This window comes from Corythoichthys intestinalis, chromosome 12 (assembly GCF_030265065.1).
Source record: "Corythoichthys intestinalis isolate RoL2023-P3 chromosome 12, ASM3026506v1, whole genome shotgun sequence".
Classification (NCBI taxonomy): domain Eukaryota; kingdom Metazoa; phylum Chordata; class Actinopteri; order Syngnathiformes; family Syngnathidae; genus Corythoichthys; species Corythoichthys intestinalis.
This window is the reverse complement of record NC_080406.1, coordinates 18,984,561-19,002,436: the sequence shown is the minus strand read 5'-3', so window position 1 is coordinate 19,002,436 and position 17,876 is coordinate 18,984,561. Positions and strand designations below refer to the sequence as shown.

The 17,876-nt window shown below is 39.0% G+C and overlaps 1 protein-coding gene across 2 annotated transcripts; it reads left to right on the top strand.

Moving 5' to 3' along the window:
• The first annotated feature begins 197 nt into the window (after positions 1–197).
• On the top strand, positions 198–17,543 carry LOC130927380 (solute carrier family 35 member F5-like). 2 transcript variants are annotated; one of them, XM_057853174.1, is made up of 15 exons: positions 198–914; positions 1,198–1,342; positions 1,578–1,727; positions 1,876–1,965; positions 5,458–5,542; positions 5,627–5,820; positions 5,908–5,989; positions 6,068–6,155; positions 8,678–8,742; positions 8,824–8,928; positions 8,996–9,155; positions 9,238–9,328; positions 11,046–11,200; positions 13,548–13,640; positions 15,722–17,543. In XM_057853174.1, the coding sequence occupies exons 2-14, from the start codon at positions 1,205–1,207 to the stop codon at positions 13,627–13,629; spliced, it is 1,485 nt and encodes a 494-aa protein (XP_057709157.1). In that variant the 5' UTR covers positions 198–914; positions 1,198–1,204; the 3' UTR covers positions 13,630–13,640; positions 15,722–17,543. The 2 variants fall into 2 exon arrangements, with proteins under 2 accessions (XP_057709157.1, XP_057709158.1); XM_057853175.1 differs by having other exon boundaries at positions 199–914; positions 1,903–1,965.
• The last annotated feature ends 333 nt before the right edge of the window (positions 17,544–17,876 follow it).

Here is a 17,876-nt window from a genome sequence, read left to right as displayed (position 1 = left end):
TGGTATGGACACTTGTTCTGTCGGAAGCGCAACAGCCGCAAGAAGCAGAAAAAAACCGAGTAGGCGTTCTGCAGGGGAATGGGAAATTGGGAATGAGCAATGAGGCAAAACATAGGTGTTCGGCCATTCCTTACTACGCGGCGAAACGTGCTACACAATGCTCAGGGCGCTTGCGCATGCATCCACACGCATGCGCACATCGGTTAGAAGCGGCGAGTACTCACTATTTTTGTTTTTATTTAGTTATTTAGAACCTTTTCACTGCCTCAAAGATACTTTTTGCATGTATTACCCTCTCATACTTTTAACCATTGTGTTTTTTTGTGTTAGCTATGAACCAGTTGACCACATTAGTCACGTAGCGTATTTAAACCGTAATTATTTGATATAACTACATTTAAGTATTTTCTGCAGGCATTTTTTTAGTACGTTATTCCTGTATGCATCTAAACAAAACAAGTTTAGAGTGCACGGTAGTACTTTAGGTGTCAAATTCGACCAATGTAGACGTTTTGCCGATGTAGATATTTTGGCAGAACACCGGAAGTCTCCCTTCGTGAGTTTTCATTCCAGCAACATGTTCATATCGTTGACTGTAACCTCAATTTGTTATGGAAGGTCGTTGCTATAGAATGATACAGCAACTCCGCGCTGATAAAATATGTCAAACGGCTCCCTTTTCCCAAATTTTAATTTTCCTTTATCTTGAAAGGTTATCCTGGAAGCCTTCTCATGGAACTTTTGGTTGACGGACAAAACTCGTAAAAAATGGCGGCGATAATCACCCAAGGAAGGAATGCTGAAAGCTCCAAACATAAGTTTTAATAAATCAAGCGGACGAGGACAAAAACATTCTCTGAAACCATTTTTTTTGCTTTCCCATTGTGTCTGAAAAGGAGAAAGCGTCGTTGAACGTGAGCTACACCAGAATTAAGTTTTTTTTCCTCCTTGCATGTAGCTGTTGTCAACAGCTGTGTGTTCAACCGTAGAAACAGTTTTTCTTGATACAACACGACTGTTCTGCTAACTTGTTGTCAGATTATATTCTTTATGCATTAATTGCACGCTGACAGTTCTTCGTTGTTTGCTGTCAATGGCACGGTTTGAAGTGAACGCATCTGTAGCAGAATAGGAACAAATGTAGTTGCTCCAATATCGTTTCTAATACCGTTCATATTTTAAATGTTGTCTACACAGTGTCGCGATGGAGTGCATGTTCATCATGAATCGGATGGGCTCTCCGGGTAGCTCGGTTGCAGCCCAACGGAGGCGTATGGCCCTGGGGGTGGTCATACTCCTGCTTGTAGACGTCATCTGGGTGGCCTCGTCTGAGCTGACATCAGTAAGGACCACATTTACAACACTATGAAAGCTTGATTTCCCCGTTATACATATAGTACTATTATGTTTGACATAGTTTGATACTCCGTTTTGATCAGATTAATTCGAAGTGGTCAATTTTCCATGGCATACATGATGACCTCTTCCAACAAACGCCTAACACACTTTTAGGAAATCACACACTGTGATAAATGAACCTATTAGTGAATTTGTGTTCTTTCCATCCCCCATTGCAGTACATTTTCAGGAGACAGGAGTACAACAAGCCCTTCTTTAGCACCTTCACCAAGACGTCCATGTTTGTGCTGTACTTACTCGGCTTCCTCTTGTGGCGACCCTGGAGGCAGCAGTGTAGCGGTTCGCTTAAGCGTCGACACGCTTCACTTGTAAGTACAGTGAACTTTCGAGGAAATGTGAAAAATCTGCGAATAATTTTCAATACACATATAGATGCAACATAAATGCCTTGAGACACATCAAGGCATTTATGTGCAATATGGTTAAAATACTTATTTACTTGTTTATCTATTCAAGGTGCATTTGAATGGTATCTGTCCACAGTTTGCTGATGCAGAAGCCTACTTTGCTCCCTGCACCAATGACAGCACTGTAAACAACTGCTTGGTAGGTATTCAATGGAACATTGTTAGGCATCTTCCAAGGTCAGGTTTCAGGTGCACAGGAATGTGAAAGTGCAATGAGTGTCCTTTTTATTTGACCCTCCTGTGACAGTGTTTTCTTTTTAGTACACAAAGAAAATATGCCAATGTAACTTGTTGTTATAATTATTAAAGTTGCACCGATACCAGTATCGGCAGGGGGCGCCGATCCGGCCCGAATTGGTGGTATCGGTATCGACGAGTACCAACATTTAGGCCGCCGATACCATCTACTGGCATCACTTTAGCGCAAATGAACTGTCCTCCCCACGTGAGCCAACTTCCCAAATCCCGATGCATGACATCTGTATGTCTTTGTCTCGAAAGTACCAAACGAAAATAACCACTTCGTCTTCAATATTAAAGATGTTCACTACGACGCACATCTGTGATGTTACGCTGCTTTCCTTACATGACATTCACAAATGATTAGCATGCTTAAGTTAACACTTGCTGTAGTAGCGCCGATGAGATGAGAATGGTTAAGACAGTGAGAGACTAAGCAAACTCATGGTTTCATGATGAACAATGAGTGGCAAATTAAGAGCGTCGTACTTCAAACTCGTCCTGTTTATGAAAGTCGATTGTCATATTATGCTGGTGTTGTGCAGTAATGAGCAGAAGTGACTTCTGTGGCCAGAAAACACTCAAGCGGCACAGCGCACACACTAGATATCATCAGATAGCAACCTAGATGTCCTATGTTAGATCCCATGCCAACTCTCGCGCGTATACACTAGATATCATCAAATAGCAACCTAAATGTGCTATATTAGATCCCATGCCATTAGCTGCGTGAGCCCAGAGCGACGCGTAGTCCATATACTACATTGATGAATTAGAAACCGCCATGACTGAATGGAAGTTAAGCAGGCCAAATCAATCCATACCAGTGACTATAGATAATGCTGCAAATACTGTTAATTCAGCACGTTACAGATGGACTCGGACCACAAATAGGATGTTTTGCTTATATGATAAATATAGCTGCTAAGAGAGCTGCAGCAATCAACAGTGTGCCCCACTTTACAAACGGTAAAGATTGTTCTCAGCACTTACAGTATATACAAAATTTCTTCAGATCAGTAAGAAGTAAGCACATAAATATTATGCACTAAAATGCTTGTTTATATGATGGCACTGTTATTTTTGCTTGTTAGCAAAAAAATAAAATAAATAATAATAATAATAATAACAGTTGTATTTTCTGTTTCAGAGCATTAAATGTATTGAATTGTATCGAAAATCGTACCGAACCGAGACTTAACTGTATCGTTGCATCCCTTATACGTGTGTATATATATATTATATATGTTTTTTTTTTTTTTTTTTTTTTTTGGTATCGGTATCGGCCGATACTGCACAGCCAGGTATCTGTATCGGTATCGGGCCCAAAAAATGGTATCGGTGCAACACTAATAATTATTCGGCTCCTTGCAATTAAAACGAATTTGGATGGAGCTACACTTGTAACTCCACCTTCAAGACGCTCAAAGCGCTCTGACCAGTGTTGTTTTCAACAGCGATAACTATAACGAAAATATTTCGTCAACGAACATTTTTTCATGACGATGATGAGATGATAACGGGCTAAAAACATGTTCTGGGAGACTAAAACATAACGAGACGAATGCCAGTTTTCGTCTGACGTGACGAAAATGCGCCATAGTTTCCGTCACATGTTCACAATGTGTGACATTTTATATGTAGTTAGCCTGCATTGTAGCAGTGTCTGGTTGTGTCACTCGTGACGTGCTGCGTCCCCCTTTTCCGACTCACCAGTCTGTCGTCTCCATCCGGCTTGCACACACGGTAAGATTTGTTTTTTTGGGCCGTTGAGAATATGCAGTGTTAATTTAGCCTTAAAAGGTCTGTGCTGAGTGATTATCTCACAACTCATAAGGTTAGCATGGCATTCACGTTAGGTTAATGCAGTGCTTCTCAATTATTTTCTGCTACGGCCTCCTCAGGAAGACACAAACGTTTCACGCCCCCCCAAACTCTCCTGCCACTTTAAATGGGCTTTGTGTATATAAAAAATTTAAAAGTAAAAAAATTATAAGTACACCCCTGCATAACACTGTCCTTGTTCACATAAAAAAATAATACATATTAACTTACAATAAAGGTATTGTTTAACATTTTTGTTTGTAACGCCAAATACGCTTTGTCATATTTCCTTGTCTTAGCTCTTCAAATTAGCTCTTGCTGTTTGCCATGTGCTCTGGTTTGGTTAAAAAATACTGCGCACACTCTGAAAATGAGAGCGCCACTGCCATCCACTGAGTGGATGTGCAATTTCACTTCATTCTAGTACGGCAAAAAGTATGTTTCCCGAGGTCACGTGCACCCCCCCCGGCATCGCTCTGCGCCCCGCCCCACTATTTGACAAGGACTGAGTTAATGTTAACGATGAGTGTTTTCCTTTTCTCAGACTAAAAGAGTCATTTTTAGTAAATGTCGACTAAAATTAGTGTAAGTAGTCTTGAGTTTTTGTCATCAAAAACTGGACGCAGACAAACACATTTTGAGATGACATAAATATGACTAAGACTAATAAGTGTTCTCGTCCAAAAGACTAAGACAAAAAAATTAAAAGTGCTGCCAAAAACAGCACTGGCTTTGACACTCGATCCTCTTTTGTACACTGATGACTAGAGGTGGGAATCTTGGGGCACCTCACGATTCGATTGCATTTACGATTCAGATGCTACGATTCGATTATAAATTGATTATTGATTATTGGGCGCAATATTAAAATGTCTACGGAATGCACTTTGCGTGGCGACGATTGAGCGACTGCTTGAAAAAAATGCCTTGACAGCAAAAGAGCGTTCCATCTTCGTCCACTCCATGATGCTCACTGGTGTTCCTGAAAAATTAACACAAAATAAATAACGAACGTTAAGAACCTAACTTTAAGCCCCACCCGCTCAAATAAGTCCATCCCTACCATCCTCAGAGCAACCATCGCTTCAGGGCGCCACATTTAAATAAGCAAGTTGCTCTTCCCCACCCTGTATAAAGTATATATACATATATATACTGTATGTATTTTGTAGAAAAATTGCAGGCTTCTCCCAGAACACATTTTGCTGAGGGTTAATGTAAACATTTTTTAAATGCTTGAGCTAATACTAATGTTTTTTACATTGCATACGACTTTTTAAGTTTAATTTACATAAATTTAAGTTTGGCAATGATGATAAACGATTATTTTCAAAATTTGAGGTAAATTTGGTAATTGCTCTAATTAGCTGTTGATTAATCGATTTAATTGATGCACTTTTAGTCTGAAAATAAACTCCATTTGGATTGCCAATATATCCAAATGATGGCTTGTATTATGAAAACCTCTTCAGTCAGATCACTGGTATGTCAAGGTAGCGGTGTATTGTATTTCTCGCAAGTACTGGAGAATGCACTGTTGTAACCGACCATGCCTCTCTTCATGCAGAGTGAACCACTGTACGTGCCCGTCAAATTTCAGGAGGTACCTACTGATCTCTCAAACTGTTTAATCGACACAGACTGTCATTCTTGTGAGTGGATTTCTTTAGTCTTTCACTCATATAGCTTCTGGGTAGAAATTCACTCCCGTTCTATTTTCCTGACATTTGTCCTAGCGGCTTCTAAAAAGCAGCGGGTGCGTTTTAGCAACATCATGGAGGTGCGACAGCTGCCCTCCACGCAAGCCCTGGAGGCCAAACTGTCCCGCATGTCATACCCGGCTGCCAAGGACCACGAGGCCATGTTACGCACGGTGGGCAAGCTAACCATCACTGATGTGGCAAAAATCAGCTTCTTTTTCTGTTTCGTGGTGAGTCCGTAATGTCATATTGGAGGTTTTGTTGCTTTTTGGTGTTTTAAGCAAGTGTGAAATCAAACAATTAAATTCTCTGAGCAGTGGTTCCTGGCCAACCTGTCCTATCAGGAAGCGCTCTCTGACACACAAGTGGCCATTGTCAACATTTTGTCATCCACGTCAGGTGACTCACAGTCAACAAAATGACTGTCGTTCTTTCACACACTTGTTTAAACTTTTATTTAACTCTGACTATGCACAGGCCTGTTCACACTCATCTTGGCTGGTATTTTTCCCAGTAACAGCAGCGACCGCTTCACCTTGTCCAAGTTGCTAGCAGTGGCCCTGAGGTAAGACATGTGAGAAACTGGTTTGAGGAGATTAAAAACATTTGCAAATAGAACTTACTTCACTTAACCGTTTATAGAGGAAGTGACGATTTTAGGTAATTAAACAAAAAAAAATTAACACCATAAAGAGTGTCAATGCATTGACATGAAGGTCACACTTGTATACCACATGGTAATACTGTGGCCCACATGACCGAAAATAATATGATGGATGGATGGATAGCCATTTCGGAGTCCATAAAACATGAACGTATAGACAACCACACAGACAAACTTGCCTTTATTGAGATAAGATATTCAGCCGAAATGAATACCTAAGTAATTTTCCGAAAAATTGTAAAGAAAATTTGAAATCCAGCGTCTTGTTGTGGAGTACTCAAGGCTGCGACGTATCATCACAACACATTTAAATTTGCACATGAGACCATAAGGTCTGAACTGCGACATTGCAATCGCAAGAGACGCGTCTGTTGTCCAAAAGATAGCGCCTCCACAATCAGGTATTTTCTATGCTAATGTTTGGAGGTTTGAATTAAATTTCCGCCCTAAATGGAGGCTTACAGAGATCAAACCCATCTAAAAACACTCCCAGAAACATAAAATACAACTGTAAAATTTCGTCAAAATCCGCCCAGCTGTTTCGGAGTCCATAGGGAATGAACACATACACACACAGTTTCATTTAGATATATATATATATACACTCTGCTCAAAAAATTAGAAGAATTCTTGGAAAACACATCATATCTAAATCGGGGGGTTGTGATCTTGAATATCTTTCCTGATGATTAGTGGGTTACAAAATGATGCCACAAAATTTAATTTGAAATGAAAATTATGACCCTATAGAGTAGAGATCGACTGATGTTTTTTTCCGGACTGATACCGATTAATAGTAGTTAGAGGGGCTGATATTCATTTGCAGTAAAAGTGTAAAATTGGCGTAAAAATTTCAATAATGCAAACACTTCATTGAAATGCCTAAAGCATGTTTATTGAGTCACACAAATATAAAATAATAGCTCCAGAAGTTCGTGAATTTCATAGACTCAGAAACATCTTACAATGTTGCATAAAAAGTTAAATAAATAGCTTTCTGAAAATTTTCCGCAGAAAATACAATATGACAAAAATACAGGCAGTTCTCAGGCTTAGCAGCACTTCTTGTAATGTTAAATAAAAACTTGGATAATAGAGTAGTCGTTCCCCAACCCAGTGGTTGTGGATTCGATTCTCTGCCTTGATGACCTCGTCTAAGTATCCTTGAGCAAGATACTAAACCCCACGTTGCTCCTGGTCCTGCTTCACCAGTAGGTAGATGGTGTGAAGCGCTTTGAGGGCCTTAAAAAGGTGGAAAGGCGCAATACAAGTGTAACTCCATTTACTGTATCATTATCATTTAACCAATCAGAGGATTGGGTGAATACTAGTGCAAGAGCTGGTAGGAGAGAGAGGCGCGGATAAAGAGAAACCTGGGGCACTTTCACATTAAACCAATAGGACCAGTGTCCGGTTGGAGAGCTACCTCGCAACAACACTTGCAAATGACTTGTTGGAAAGGTTCAGTATTCACACGCAGTAACCGAACTTTCCGAGTAGCATCACGTGGACAAAAGGCACACTCATTGATTGGACAAATTTAGAAGAGGAAATACCTCTTTGGTGCTGTGACACTGCACGTAATGTAGAATAAGTGCACTCTGCTCCGTTTGCATTCACAAGTGAAGCAGGGTGTACGATTTTTGAAGAACTCTGGTCCGTTTAAAAAGGACCAAACAGTGCTATTGCGAAAGCGCCCTAAATCGTCCAAGTATAAAGAAAACATTTTTCCAAAAACATGAAATTTTGATCTTTGATTGACATATTTTACACAATGAATGTGGAATTTTGCCAAAATTAAGATAAGGTTTATAACACATCTTTTATGAGTTCAAAGGTCACAGAGGTTCCATTTCCTCCCTGCTGAGTCCCAGATGGCAGTGCTGAAATACAACCATAGTTACATTTGTAACTTATTTGTTTGTATGTAAATTAACACAATATCAATAAAAAATATAATGAATGCAGTGGTGCCTCAAGATACGAAATTAATTTGTTCCAGAGTGTTTTTTTTATCATGAAATTTTCATATAATGAATCGCGTTTTACATGTAAATTACCTAATTCGTATTAAGCTATATTAAAACACCATGTTAAATTCATATTAAATGACTAAAGTTGGAAATACACTGCGGTTATTACGCCTCCAATCAAACTCTATTTTTTTAATTTAATTTTATATCGTTTCACACATTGCCTGCCATTGACAACGATAGATGTTCAAGTCATTTAACTTAGGAAGACTGGCAGTGAATGCTCAAGTTTCAGTGCCTTTGACAGCTCTCGACGTTCAATCCATTTTGACTGGCAGGGCTCGCAGGGATCATTCGATGCCAACCTATCCAGGTCAAAATGGATTGAACGTCCGTGTAGTGCCGTCTAAAGCAGCCAATAAGCTAAATGCTTAATAATCTTTGCTGTAGTATGGGAGGAGTTGTCCTGGTGAGCCTCTCTGCAATGGACCGCCCGGATGAGAAAGCCACAATTGGTAAACATGAAGATTGCAGCACTACCTTTATAAAAATAAGAAATAAGTGGATTTATAATGTACTATTCATTTTTTGTGCAGGTTCCTTGTGGGCCTTGGCTGGTGCCTTTTTGTATGCCATCTACATTGTGATGATCAAAAGAAGAGTGGATCGGGAGGATAAACTGGACATTCCCATGTTCTTTGGTAAGGTCCAAATCATTAATTGATGACCCAAGTCCACTCCTGAGATGTTTGTTTTTGTGTTTGTCAGGGTTTGTAGGTCTGTTCAACCTGCTGCTGCTGTGGCCAGGCTTCCTCCTGCTTCACTACACAGGCTTCGAGGCGTTTGAGCTTCCTACCCAGTTGGTGTGGAGCTACATCTTCATCAATGGCCTCATCGGGACCGTTCTCTCCGAGTTCCTGTGGCTATGGTGGGGGCTTTCCCAAATGCCTGGTGTTTCAAAAGTTTCAGGTTTTTAAAATTTTTAATCGTACTTATTTTTGCCGCGTCAGGGGCTGCTTCCTCACGTCATCACTCATCGGGACCCTGGCCCTCAGCCTCACCATACCGCTGTCCATTTTGGCTGATATTTTCTTGCAGAAGGTCAGTTTTATTTGTTCTTGCGTATCTTCGAAAGGCTATTAAGTGACCATTGTCTCATTTGAACATGATAACCTTTGCGGAATTTAAGGGGAATTTATGTTAGTCCTATTATAAGATGGGCAAATTTTAGGAGATTTTCAATTAGGTGTGGTCGTGTGGGTTGTGAAGGTAAACCCTGCACGACTAGTAGGATTTATTATGTTTTCAAGGGAGTTGCAATTTTAACTCATTCACTGCTATTGACAGTAGCGGCGAATGAATGTTTGCTCATTCACCCCTCTCAGTTCAAATGGATTGGACGTATACTCGTAACAAACTCATCTCACAGCAGGTGGGTGATAAGAGCTGTTTTTTCTATTTGCATTGTAGAATATCGTAGAATTATTTCCTGACCGGTGTATTGATAATTGTTGTATCGCCATAACGTGAGATAATAGTTATCATGAGCCTTGTATCGCAATTGGTATCCTATCGTGAGCTACCCAGAGCTTTCCATCCCTAATTGGCAGTGACAGACATCAAATCCTTTTCAACTTGGATGGCTGGCATTGACTGATCTTGTTTACTGCCAGGGCAGTAATTGACTTCTGAAGGAATCTGACCTTCCAGCCAGATTGCCAGAATCACGCCAGCTGAACCACTGGACCTGCCCTGGCGCAGCTCCAACGACCCAGTCCGACGAGATCCGGCCAAAAGGCCAAACCGTAGTCTTAACCCCTTGTACTGACTCCATTTTGAAAGGTTTAAAGAAGGCTCACCGAGAACAAGTTGACAATTTATTCAGGTCGACAGCGATCAAACAGCAAGCCGAAACAGATACAAACTCAGGCAAGGAGGCAGACTTGTTCCAAGGTCACCATATCACAAGTCAACAAAAGGTTCCCGAGAATATGACAATGATTAGTTAAACATTGTCTTTTTGAAGTCTCTCGCGGGGCAGGCTGTGGGCAGAAGAAGGGTGTGCTTGGGCATTGTTTAGGATTATTGTCTGTCTGTGGATTGGACAGGAGGATTCGGGAGTTACTGTCGCTAGGGCAACAAGGGTTGTGGATTTTGCCATCTCAGCGTCAAAGTGGCTCTTGGAGTCTTATCAGTCGTGTTATCAGTTGGTTGTCGGGTGTTCTTCGGTGTTCCTTGTAGTGGGACAGGATGTCCCGCCATTTGTTCTGGACTGTCCGGGAGAAGTGATTGTGGGAGTTGGTGGTACAGACGTGGGCTTGTAGATGTCTTGCCTCGTCAGCATCAATCTTGCTCAGTCAGTTACATGACGCACACATTGGGCTTCCGTGATAAGAAGGCGTCATGTATCTCTTATGCCCTATGGCCAATATATTCTGCTTTTTATCCTTAAACTATGGTAATACAAACAGTCGATTGGTAAATACGAGAAAAGATACTATTCCCTGATTGATAATATTACGTGTGTTACAGTAATGCAAACAATCGATCGGTAAATACGAGAAAAGATATTATTCCCTTCACGTCCAATCCAATTTGACTGGGAGACTGGCAGCAGTCATTTGAACGCTGCCAACCCTCCCAGTCAAAATGTATTGACGTCTATAGCGTCAATGGCAGCACATGTTGATGTGGGGAACGTAACAACAGTCTTTTATTGGATTTACTGTGTTGGCTGAGCAATTTACTGAAAGACGATGGCCACTAATACACTCACGAGATGATGTATTTTTTTGTTTGTCTCCTTGTTTATATGCAGGTACGTTTCTCGTGGCTGTTTTTTGCTGGAGCAGTACCCGTCTTCCTCTCGTTCTTTATTGCAACACTTTTATGTCACTACAACAACTGGGACCCTGTCATGGTGGGGCTGAGGAGACTGTATGCCTTTGTTTTTAGAAGACATCGTATTCATAGGTAAGGTCAGGAGCTGTTGTTTTAATGTTGAGTACAATTTGATCTTGAGCGCATTGTTAACGTTCATATTCTGATTGCTTCTTGAGAAGAGCAATCCATTCAACCCTGGTTTGATAATCCAAACCTGTCAGGAAGCGATAAGAAAAAAGTATCACATTAAATGTTTTTTTGGGGTTTTTTTTTCCAATTAAAAATTGCTTGTTGAAACTTTTTTGTTCATATATGTGAAATGGGCCATTGGTGATTACATTTATAATGTAACTAGAAGAAGTTGCATAGCGAAAAACCACTGTGAACTCTTTAAAACAAATTTCAATTTGAGCATGCCCACATTTGGTAGTTGAATTAAAACAGTGCTATTACTGTCAATAATTTTTTGGGAGGAAAACACAAATACTGAAATATACTGTACATTTCACAATTGATTGGTGATTGATTGAATTAATTAATTTTCAACATTTCACAAGTTTAAAAAATGCACCGTGCCGTTGAGGTATGTGATTACTCAAACACAAGCTGGACGTGACTCATCGATCAAGTTGTTGATTGCCAGCAGCGCAACAAGCCAATTTGCTGTTGTGAGTAAGAGATAAAAAGCTTTTCGCAGTGAGGTAGAACCACAAGCTATGGTGAATGTACCGCTCACCACTAAAATCTACACTGACATTTTGCAGGACCAATTATTCTTATGTGAGCTTTTTAAAATTGATTCCTTGTTTGCTTGGATTAAAGTTCACCTTCATAGTGACGGAAATCCGTTAGCAGGGGATGAAGGTGGGTGATAATGAGTGAGGAAATAAAGGCCTATGAGAAATTTTATAAGCATTAATTATTGTTGTAACTGTTTTTGAATCCTGTCTTGTCATGTTTCTGGATATTAGGTTGGTTGTGCTGTTGCAGCCCCTTGCTCGGTTTTAGCTTCTAATATTTCTTATATAATTCGGCTCTATTTTTACAAACCCACAAGGTTAAGCTATTCAATAGCGTGCCGCACGCTACCCGTCACTTCCACTCATTAATATTCATGACGTTAGCAACTGTTGCTAAGGGCGGATACGCTCCCATTTGTTTACTGAGATGTTTACTGAGCTAAACCTACCAATTCTGTCTGAAAATGATGTCCCTAGTGTCAAATTCACTGGTAAAGATGTGGAAGAACATACAAATGTTCAGTTAAAGAGATGGCTTGGGTGTCGAGGGCTGAAAAAGAGCCGACCTGATCCATACCTTTTTCCTTACGCCACTGACAATGACGTTCTCCTGTTTCAACAAGCTATCCTTTACCACCGTGTGCCCTGTCTTTCTTATATATTATATCCTTTATTTGTCTTACGTCTCTGACCGTTCTTAAGGGCAATTTAAGGGCTATTTTTGTGTAGCGATCGCAAATGCTATTCAGTTACAGCCAACGAACAATTTTATTTTTTTCATTAATAACAAATCTTAAATCTATAATTTTTTTACACTTCCCCCTTACTAAAGTTTTTTTTTTTTTTTTTTTTTTTTTTACAACAAAAAAGGTAATAGGGGCAGTCAGATACAATGTAAAATTTTCTCAGGTCATTAATTGTCAGGCACAAGTAGCATGGCAAAACACCACACTAAAAAATATGTGAAAAACTCAAAATGACTTACCGCTTCGTCCTCTGAAGGACCATGGCCCCCAACAAAATGTGAACTGCATATGAAATGTGAATGGCTTCACCTTGCTGGTGTTAAACTGGTCTTTTGGACGTTTTTGCAAGTTGAGTTTTTGGTTTGGGGAAACGTATAAAGAAAACATCCTTCATATGTCGTAATGTCTAGAGTTGTTTCTACAAGTTCCATAGCAGCAGCGTTTGATTGGCATGTTCGTTTTTGTAAGATTACCGACGAAAACAAGCAGAATAACATGGTTTGTATGCGAAGGCGTGTCAATAATGTCCCACTTCCGCGTTACGATGGCGACGTCACGGTCTAAAAATAGCATTCGTGCGGTACGCTATTGTAAAGAATTCAGCATGTACCTGCGGTTTGCCCACTCCAGTGCTTATTTTTGTCATTGGTCTTTGAGATAGATAGGGCTAGATTATAGCTTACTTTATAAATTTTTGTTTGTTACTGTTATTGTAGTATTGTATTGTTATTGAAATGCATTTACACTGAAAATGTCAGTATAAATGCCCAACTCATGATAACAGATTTTTCTTAGATTCTAGATGTACCTTAACTGAATTAAGTACCTCGAACACCACCTTAACAATATTGTCCCCCTCCACACCCCAATCTCGGGAAAATCAGTCAAATGAATTTTTTTTTTTGTATTTTAATCCTGTGTTTGTTGACTAACAACACTTCTCCTCCTAAGACTCCCTGAGGACAACGAGCTGTGTGAAAGCCTTATACCTTTACACACCGTCTCCCTAAACCAAGGAAGCCTGTGCTCATGATTTACAGTCAAGTAAGTGTTTCTCGCTCACTTCCTGACTCATATGCAAACATCCCCCCGCAAAAAAAGGATTAATAATAAATATTTCCAAAAGCTATCTATCTAGTGAACAGGATGATCATCATCTGTCCTCCTTACTCACCACCACTCATCCAAACACGCAACTCTCTGACGAGACACATGAGCGTTTGTTCAAAGGGAAAACTGATAACAGCTCAACTAACATCCTCAGCAGCAGAACAATCATTGCTTAAATATTTAAAGAGATTGGACTGGAAAGCACTCCAGACCGCTTGTCGATGAAATGATTTGGGTTGTTTTAATCAGGGCGCTCGGCTCTGGTGGGAAAGTCCGTTTGTCTTTAACGTTCGTTCACTTATGCGTAAATGAAGAGGAAACAAAAAGCAATTAAAAAGTCTAGATGAGCACTCTCAGACAGCAGACCTTTCTGTCTAAGCAGCCAAATTAAAAGCATAGCCATATTTTTAAGTCTATTGTGATAAGCAAAAAGTCTATTATTCCCATGGTAAATAACAAAAAAAGAGGTCGCATGTACTGTGTACACTCGGATCACGTGCATGTTAATGCGTCGCCCGTTGATTGCAGATGAGGCTCCATTTCCTTTCACGGATGTTTATATGTCATCAATAGAGGTGGGAAGCTTGGGGCACCAAACGATTCGATTACGATTACAATTCAGAGGCTACGATTCAATTATAAATCAATTATTGATGCAAAGCTATTAGCTACTTTTAATGTTTTGTACATTAGTTACAAAATTGTACAAAAAATCCTCTCAGGCTTAAATAAACTACTATTTCAGTATCAAGTTAACAGTTAAAAACAGTAAATGAAATACTTAATTCCCCATTCTGCATCAGCCGCTTTAAACTATATTCAATTAATGTAATGTTGTGAACCGTTAAAGTTGTTAAAATTGCTCCCCTTATTCCATAATTTCCCTTCTGTCAACTTTCAACATGTGAAAATTTTAAAACTGTTTCGTAATTTAAAGATAGATTCAAGTCAAGATTTTCCCGATTTAGGAGTATTTTAGATAAAAAGTTAATTAGGTTCGCTACAACAGAGCCTTCCAGAGGAGTCTACTGCTTTAAGATAGCGGCTGTTTACTAAGGCCAGCAAGTCTGTCATTTAGCATCTAGTTCTATATACATGTTCTAACGTTGCCGTCGTCTGTGATTTCGCATCTAGTTCTATATAGATGTGATCTCTACTGTAGCATTATGTGGCCGTATGTTTGTAGCAACTAGCAACTGGGCGTTGTTTGTAGCGGCTGTAGGCTCAGTCAGGTATTACTGTTTTTTTATCTAGCGGCATGAGTTGAACATTATATTTACTCTCGTTCCGTTTCTAATTGTGTCCCGAAAACCGCGCTGACAGTGTTTTAGTTCCGCTTTACCGGGTAAAAATAAATAATCGGAATTTGGATGTTAGTGAATCGTTCTCGAATCTTCTGGCCGAATCCCGAATAATCCAAGAATCGGAAATTTTGCACGCCTCTAGTCATCAACACAAGTTAGACCTAAAGTTCAGACATAGAAAATAGGAACACTGTATATGCATTAGTATTTGATACATTGAGGCAAATTGCGAAGGGCAATGTCACCACTTTAGCCTGCAATCAACCAATGGCAGTCTTCTCCACAACGCAACCTTTGTGGTAAAAAGGTGATATTTACAACTTAAACTCACAGGTTTACAGCATTTGCAAACAATGCAAAAAATGAAAAATTGTACGGCTGACACCACATGCATGAGGAAAATACAAAACAAGTAAAGCTTACGGTTAGCGGCTTATAGCACACGCACTTCCAGTGAACATTTCAAAATAAAAGCACATATTCAACATGGAACTGCAGATGTCTGCAGTTATTGTCACATATTTCAGACTTTTAATTTTTCAGATTTTTAAACATCAAAATTACCGTACTAATAAATTCTGTTAGAAATTAAACGCTTTGTTCATTCTTGAGTTATCTTGAACACAAAAATGTCGACGGACACGTAACCTCTGCCTTCCGTAGGTTTCACCTGCTGGCAGAGTTAAAAATGACCTTGTGTTGTTTTCCTAGGTGGCAAACATCTGGTAGCAGCCAGAGACTATGATTGAGCCAGTGCCTACCATTTGAATGCTCAAATTGCTTCAGTGTGCTGGAGTTAAGTCCTTTTTTTCCTGAAATCATGCAGCTAAAAACTTGAAGCAACTCAAGGTACAGGACATCACAGATCATTGTTACAGTAATGACGACGTCACAAGATGGAACGAAGAGGTACGTTTAAATCGATCAGCGCACCAACGGCGGAAATCACCAGGAGTCATTGTGCATTCTTAACCATTTTGCACTTATTCACTTTTTGCCTTTCATTTTACTGCCTTTTCCCAACGAGATTGCTGACAGACTGTTTGAAAATATTATAATAATTTTATCTAAGAACCTTTTGGTTAAAATGTATGTTGCAACACTATTTAAAACCTCTGGTTACTTTGCGGTCATATTGACCCATTTTAAAGTTTAAACATATGCTCTTCAATTTGAAGTTAGCTTAATCAATGTATTCAACATATACCAAACTTAGAATTTAAAACACGTTTGGATCATTAATCAGGCCCACAGGTCAAATTGACCCATTGTCTACTTCATAATTTCACGTTTCAGGATGAACCATGTGCTAAGCTTCATTAGAGTAGGTAATTAAGATCATACGTTTTTGATAATAATAATAGCATGTAATTTAACTTTATTGCCATCTTTCATTTCTTGTACTTTTGGATAATTTAATACGATACGAGTCGTACTGACCTAATTTAGAGTTCGATTTTTTGTGTGTGTATATTTTGTGTTTGATGTTTTGTTGTATGTAGGAACATCATTGCTGTTCCATGGAAATATACATATTGTAACAGAAGGGTAAATCTTAACCCTTAAAAAAAAGGATCCAGGATCAGCAAAACGACCATTGCTTCTCAAGCACTTCAATGGTCATGGGTCAGTTTGACAAAAAAGTATTAGAAATGAAACATCTCAATACCCTAGTATTTTTTTCTCAACTTCGTTAATTTCTAACAATCAAGAACTTCATTTCCTCTCACCAGATTAAGACAAGTTAATTTTCCAATTCTTCTGTTATTTTATTGTTGATTATTCAGTTTGACCCGGGGCATGTATAATGATTTAAAAGACTAAAGTATGAAATAAAAGTTTCAAAGACTCTTACACCCCAAAAAATACTTTAAACTTGTATTGCCATTTCAACTTTTAAATGAGTCAACGTGACCGGCAATCAAACGAGAAAGTTAAGACTATGAACTGTTCATACCGCTTACATTATAAGCTATGAAGCCTGTTTTTGGAACAGGCATAAAACGTGAAGTATTTTTGATGGCGTCCAGCCGACCACTACGCTTTTCCTGTTGTTATATTTTCTATGTCGCTGTAATTTATAACTTTCACATTGAGCCAAATCATCTTTTGTCTTGCGCGTTTTTGTGTGTGAATCCAGATAAGGAGAAGATAAAAAAAACATTTTAGAGTGTTGGTTTTTGTTCTCATTGTGCTCACTAACTGGAGAAATTAAGAACTTGCCAATCTTGGCAAATGAACAGGTTCAGCACTTTAAAGGCAAGCATGTCCATTCTTGTTTTATACATGTGCTGTCTGCATATTGTTGTGTGTTTTCATTGGTCTGATGAAAACATGATGAAACAAAGAAAATACTTTATTATTGTTTTTCAAATGTTTATTCGCTTTCCTTCTGTCTCAGGTACTGTCTTGATTGTTTGAAAAATAGTGTGTGGCTTTTAAATGTCAATCAGTTACTTTTGTATAGAATATCCTTGTCCATGAAGCTCTTTTTTTGATTTGACAGATTCTATTTCCTGGGTTCAATACACTATTAAAGACATATCTTTTTAAGTTGGTGTCAATTTCATTTTCTCATGGTCGTGCAGTACTTTAAATAATGATAATAATGTGTGCAAAATAGTTTTCTTTCGATGAATACAAAAGTTAAACATGTTAAAATGTGAAACTATCGCTTTTAGAGGTAAATTGATCACATTTTATGTGAAGTAAATAGCTTAACGTGAAACTTATCTTGAACGTGTGTCAAAATTTGAGTTGGTGACATCAAATTGTTATGGTTTGGGGGGCTGGAACAGAATTCAAATCCTTTCAGTGGGGATTTAGTGTATTTACTTGCAAATTTTGAATTAACTTGAATGTTGTG

Excerpts from the sequence above, each read along its gene's own strand:
- LOC130927380 (XM_057853174.1), top strand. The coding sequence starts at position 1,205 with ATGGAGTGCATGTTCATCATGAATCGGATGGGCTCTCCGGGTAGCTCG. Across the intron at positions 1,343-1,577 it reads CCTCGTCTGAGCTGACATCA|TACATTTTCAGGAGACAGGA; the intron begins GTAAGGACCACA and ends CCCCCATTGCAG. Across the intron at positions 1,728-1,875 it reads AGCGTCGACACGCTTCACTT|GTGCATTTGAATGGTATCTG; the intron begins GTAAGTACAGTG and ends TATCTATTCAAG.